Here is a 1,390-nt window from a genome sequence, read left to right on the forward strand (position 1 = left end):
CTCTAACAGGCTAAAAATATTCTACCATACGCTATTGAACCTAATCAATGTGCATTCATCAAGGGGAGAATTCTTTTGGAGAATGTCTGTCTAGCAAATGAATTGGTCAAGGGATACCATCTGGACTCTGCTACTGACTGGGCCACTGTCAAATTTGACATCTCCAAAGCTTTCGATACTGTGAAGTGGGGATTCATTGTTTATGTCCTACAAGCCATGGGGTTGCCGGAATTGTTTATCCATTGGATCCAGCTCTGTGTCTCCACTGCTTCCTTCTCAGTGGCTATAAATGGTGAATTAGAAGGGTTTTTTACTAGTGCCAGAGAAATAAGACAAGGTTGTTCTGTATCACCCTATCTTTATGTGATTTTGAAAAGTGTTCTGTCCAAACTCCTAAACAAGTCTGTTGCGGAGGGTGTTCTTGGTTATCACCCAAACTGTCGAGCGGTGAGGCTTACCCATTTGAGCTTTGCGGATTATATCTTGGTTTTTACTGATGGGAAGGTCTCTTCATTGAATGGGGTGCTCGGTGTGATGGAAAAATTTGCTAGAATGTCAAGTCTACATGTAAATGTGATGAAGTCATCGCTCTATTCAGCAGGACAAAACAAGCATCTTCTGCAGCAGTTTGAATCAATTCAGCAGGACAAAACAAGCATATTCTGCAGCAGTTTGCTGATTCAATAGGGCTCTCAGTGAGTGCTTTACCATTTCGATATCTCGGTCTTCCTATAACGCTTAGGGCGTGGACTAAGCTTGACTACGAACCACTCATTGATAGGATTTACAACAGATTCTTGGCCTGGTCCCATCGGTCTCTATCGTTTGCAGGCAGACTACAGCTGATTAAATCGGTTATCTCTAGTATCATTAACTTTTGGTGCACGGTTTTTATTCTACCAATGGCCTATATGATGAGATCGAAAGTCTTTGCAGTGCGTTTTTGTGGTCTGGCTCACCGAATGTTCATCAGAAAGCGAAGGTTTCTTTGAAGGATTTATGTTTACCCAAGTGTGAAGGGGGTTTGGGGATTCACAAGCTTCGAGAAACAACAAAGGTCTTTGCATTGAGGCTTATATGGCGGCTCTTCACTCTATCGGGTTTTCTATGGGTTGCTTGGGTTGGAGCTGAGTTGTTCGGTGGTGGATCTTTTTGGGATGCAAAAGACTCAAATAAGGGTTCATGGCTTTGGCGCAAACTGCTTAAACTTCGCCCAGAGGCTTCAAAGTTTATGAAAATTGATGTCAGAAGTGGTGAATCGACATTCTTCTGGTTTAACGACTGGTTAGGGGCTGGAAGTATTATTGACGACACAGGAGAGTTGGGATTGAGATACTTTGGAATTCCTCGTCAAGCTACAGTATCTGAAGCTTTCACAGATGGGGTTTGA

General features: G+C 42.8%; 1 protein-coding gene across 1 annotated transcript; it reads left to right on the top strand.

Annotated features, from left to right (window-relative positions):
* Positions 1 to 216: 216 nt before the first annotated feature.
* On the top strand, positions 217 to 1,390 carry LOC106330647. The gene is made up of 2 exons (XM_013769086.1): positions 217 to 567; positions 974 to 1,390. The coding sequence occupies exons 1-2, from the start codon at positions 217 to 219 to the stop codon at positions 1,388 to 1,390; spliced, it is 768 nt and encodes a 255-aa protein (XP_013624540.1).

The sequence above is a fragment of the Brassica oleracea genome, chromosome C3, assembly GCF_000695525.1.
Source record: "Brassica oleracea var. oleracea cultivar TO1000 chromosome C3, BOL, whole genome shotgun sequence".
Lineage (NCBI taxonomy): Eukaryota > Viridiplantae > Streptophyta > Magnoliopsida > Brassicales > Brassicaceae > Brassica > Brassica oleracea.

Bases quoted from the DNA above. Each gene is read 5' to 3' on its own strand.
- LOC106330647 (XM_013769086.1), top strand. From the start codon at position 217: ATGGGGTTGCCGGAATTGTTTATCCATTGGATCCAGCTCTGTGTCTCC. The intron at 568-973 runs GTAAATGTGATG...AATGTTCATCAG, and splicing joins CTAGAATGTCAAGTCTACAT to AAAGCGAAGGTTTCTTTGAA.